The sequence below is a fragment of the Myotis brandtii genome, unplaced genomic scaffold (assembly GCF_000412655.1).
Source record: "Myotis brandtii unplaced genomic scaffold, ASM41265v1 scaffold1203, whole genome shotgun sequence".
NCBI lineage: Eukaryota > Metazoa > Chordata > Mammalia > Chiroptera > Vespertilionidae > Myotis > Myotis brandtii.
In genome coordinates, this window is record NW_005354183.1 from 23437 (window position 1) to 24933 (window position 1497).

Genomic DNA, 1497 nt, shown 5'->3' on the forward strand with positions numbered 1-1497 from the left:
TTACCTGAAAGAAAAGTTGAGGGTGTTTCATTGGGCTGGGAAAAGTTTAGCTAAATCAGAAAGCAGGTCTAATTAAGCAAGTTTATTCTATATCTATAAAAGGTTAAGTTGACTCGTGCATGTGCAATACATATAAAGCTCTCACTGGCACCAATGGCACGCATGTGTTTTGATCTGTCATTGTTGATCGTGAATTTGGTTGACACTTCTATAATAGAGAAAGGGCAAATAGCGATATTAAAATATTTCTTCTAATTAATTTCCTTTCAATGTGCATGAATTCAGGCACAGAGCCACTAGTATAGATAATGAGAAACTTGCCCTGATATTTCTTTGGTTTGGCATAAATTATTGATGTACTTTAAAAAACCACAGAAAATCAATGAAACTACCACATCATGTTAACATCATACCTATATTTACTAACTGGGTAAAATGAGATATACTCTGCAGAAGAACAGAGAATGCTGTGCCCTACAAACTCAGTGAGTAGATATATTCACCACATCAAGTATTTTTGTTTGTATTTGGAAAACATAGTCTCCATTTCCTTGACAAATACCTGTATGTTTCCTGATAACAGACACTGAAGCTCAATGTGGCTTCTAGAATAACCAGGCTGGTCCCCTTAAGTCCCATGTGAGTCCCTCTGGGTTTGTGCTCAACTTCCTCTGCAGCCTTCCTCACTGTGTCTCTCAGAGCGCAGTAGTACACAGCCGAGTCTGACATTTGAACTGAAGGTTTCCTCAGGTGGAAAGAGCTGTCTGTCTTCACAAGACTGGCCCGAAAACCTCTGTTGCTCACCTCCTGATTATCCGATGAGCTTTTCAGGAGGAGAACAGGCTCTTTGTTTCGATATTGGACATACCAGTAAAGAAAATCTGAATATGTAGTCTGGTAAGTGCATTTCAGGGTCAAAAATTCCCCTTCTACGAGGGTAACAGGACCTTCTGTCTGGTTCACTGAGGCTCCACTGGTCCTCCCTAAAAAAAATAAAATAAAGGTTTTGTTACATTGGCAGTGAAGAGGGATGGTCTCCAGTATGGTAGGGATTAAAAGTTATCCTAAAATCAAGGAATAGAACATCTTCAACATCTTGAATAAAGGTTACTTACTCAATATCAACAAGATCACAAGTCCCAAGTAGGAAGAAGACAGCATGGCTGGTGGAGAAGCAGCAGCAGTCTTGGTTTGTAATACTGAAGCTGAGAGGGCTGTTCCTCTACTCTCTTGGTCCCTTATTGGAATAGTCTTGGCTCAGGTATTAAGCAAGACAAACTGCCCTGCAAGTTCATGTCACAGACTGAAAAAAAGGTGTGTTCAGAAATGGAAGAGGTATGTCAAACCACCACCCAAGGGCAGCAGTGCCCTCTCCTGGTTTCTCCTCTGTCCTGCAGCCTGCTTTGAATTTGATATTTACCTTGGAGTGGAGCTTAAATTGGAGACATAGAAGGGAAATCCTGGCTGGGGTGCGAGGTAGAGCTCTAGGAAGGAAGC

The 1497-nt window shown here is 41.2% G+C and overlaps 1 gene segment (V, D, J or C); it reads right to left on the bottom strand.

The window, feature by feature from the left end:
- On the bottom strand, nucleotides 1-1161 carry LOC102246066. The segment is given in 3 exon segments: nucleotides 1-4; nucleotides 563-983; nucleotides 1116-1161. Coding segments are annotated over 3 exon segments (471 nt in total).
- Between the last annotated feature and the right edge of the window lie 336 nt (nucleotides 1162-1497).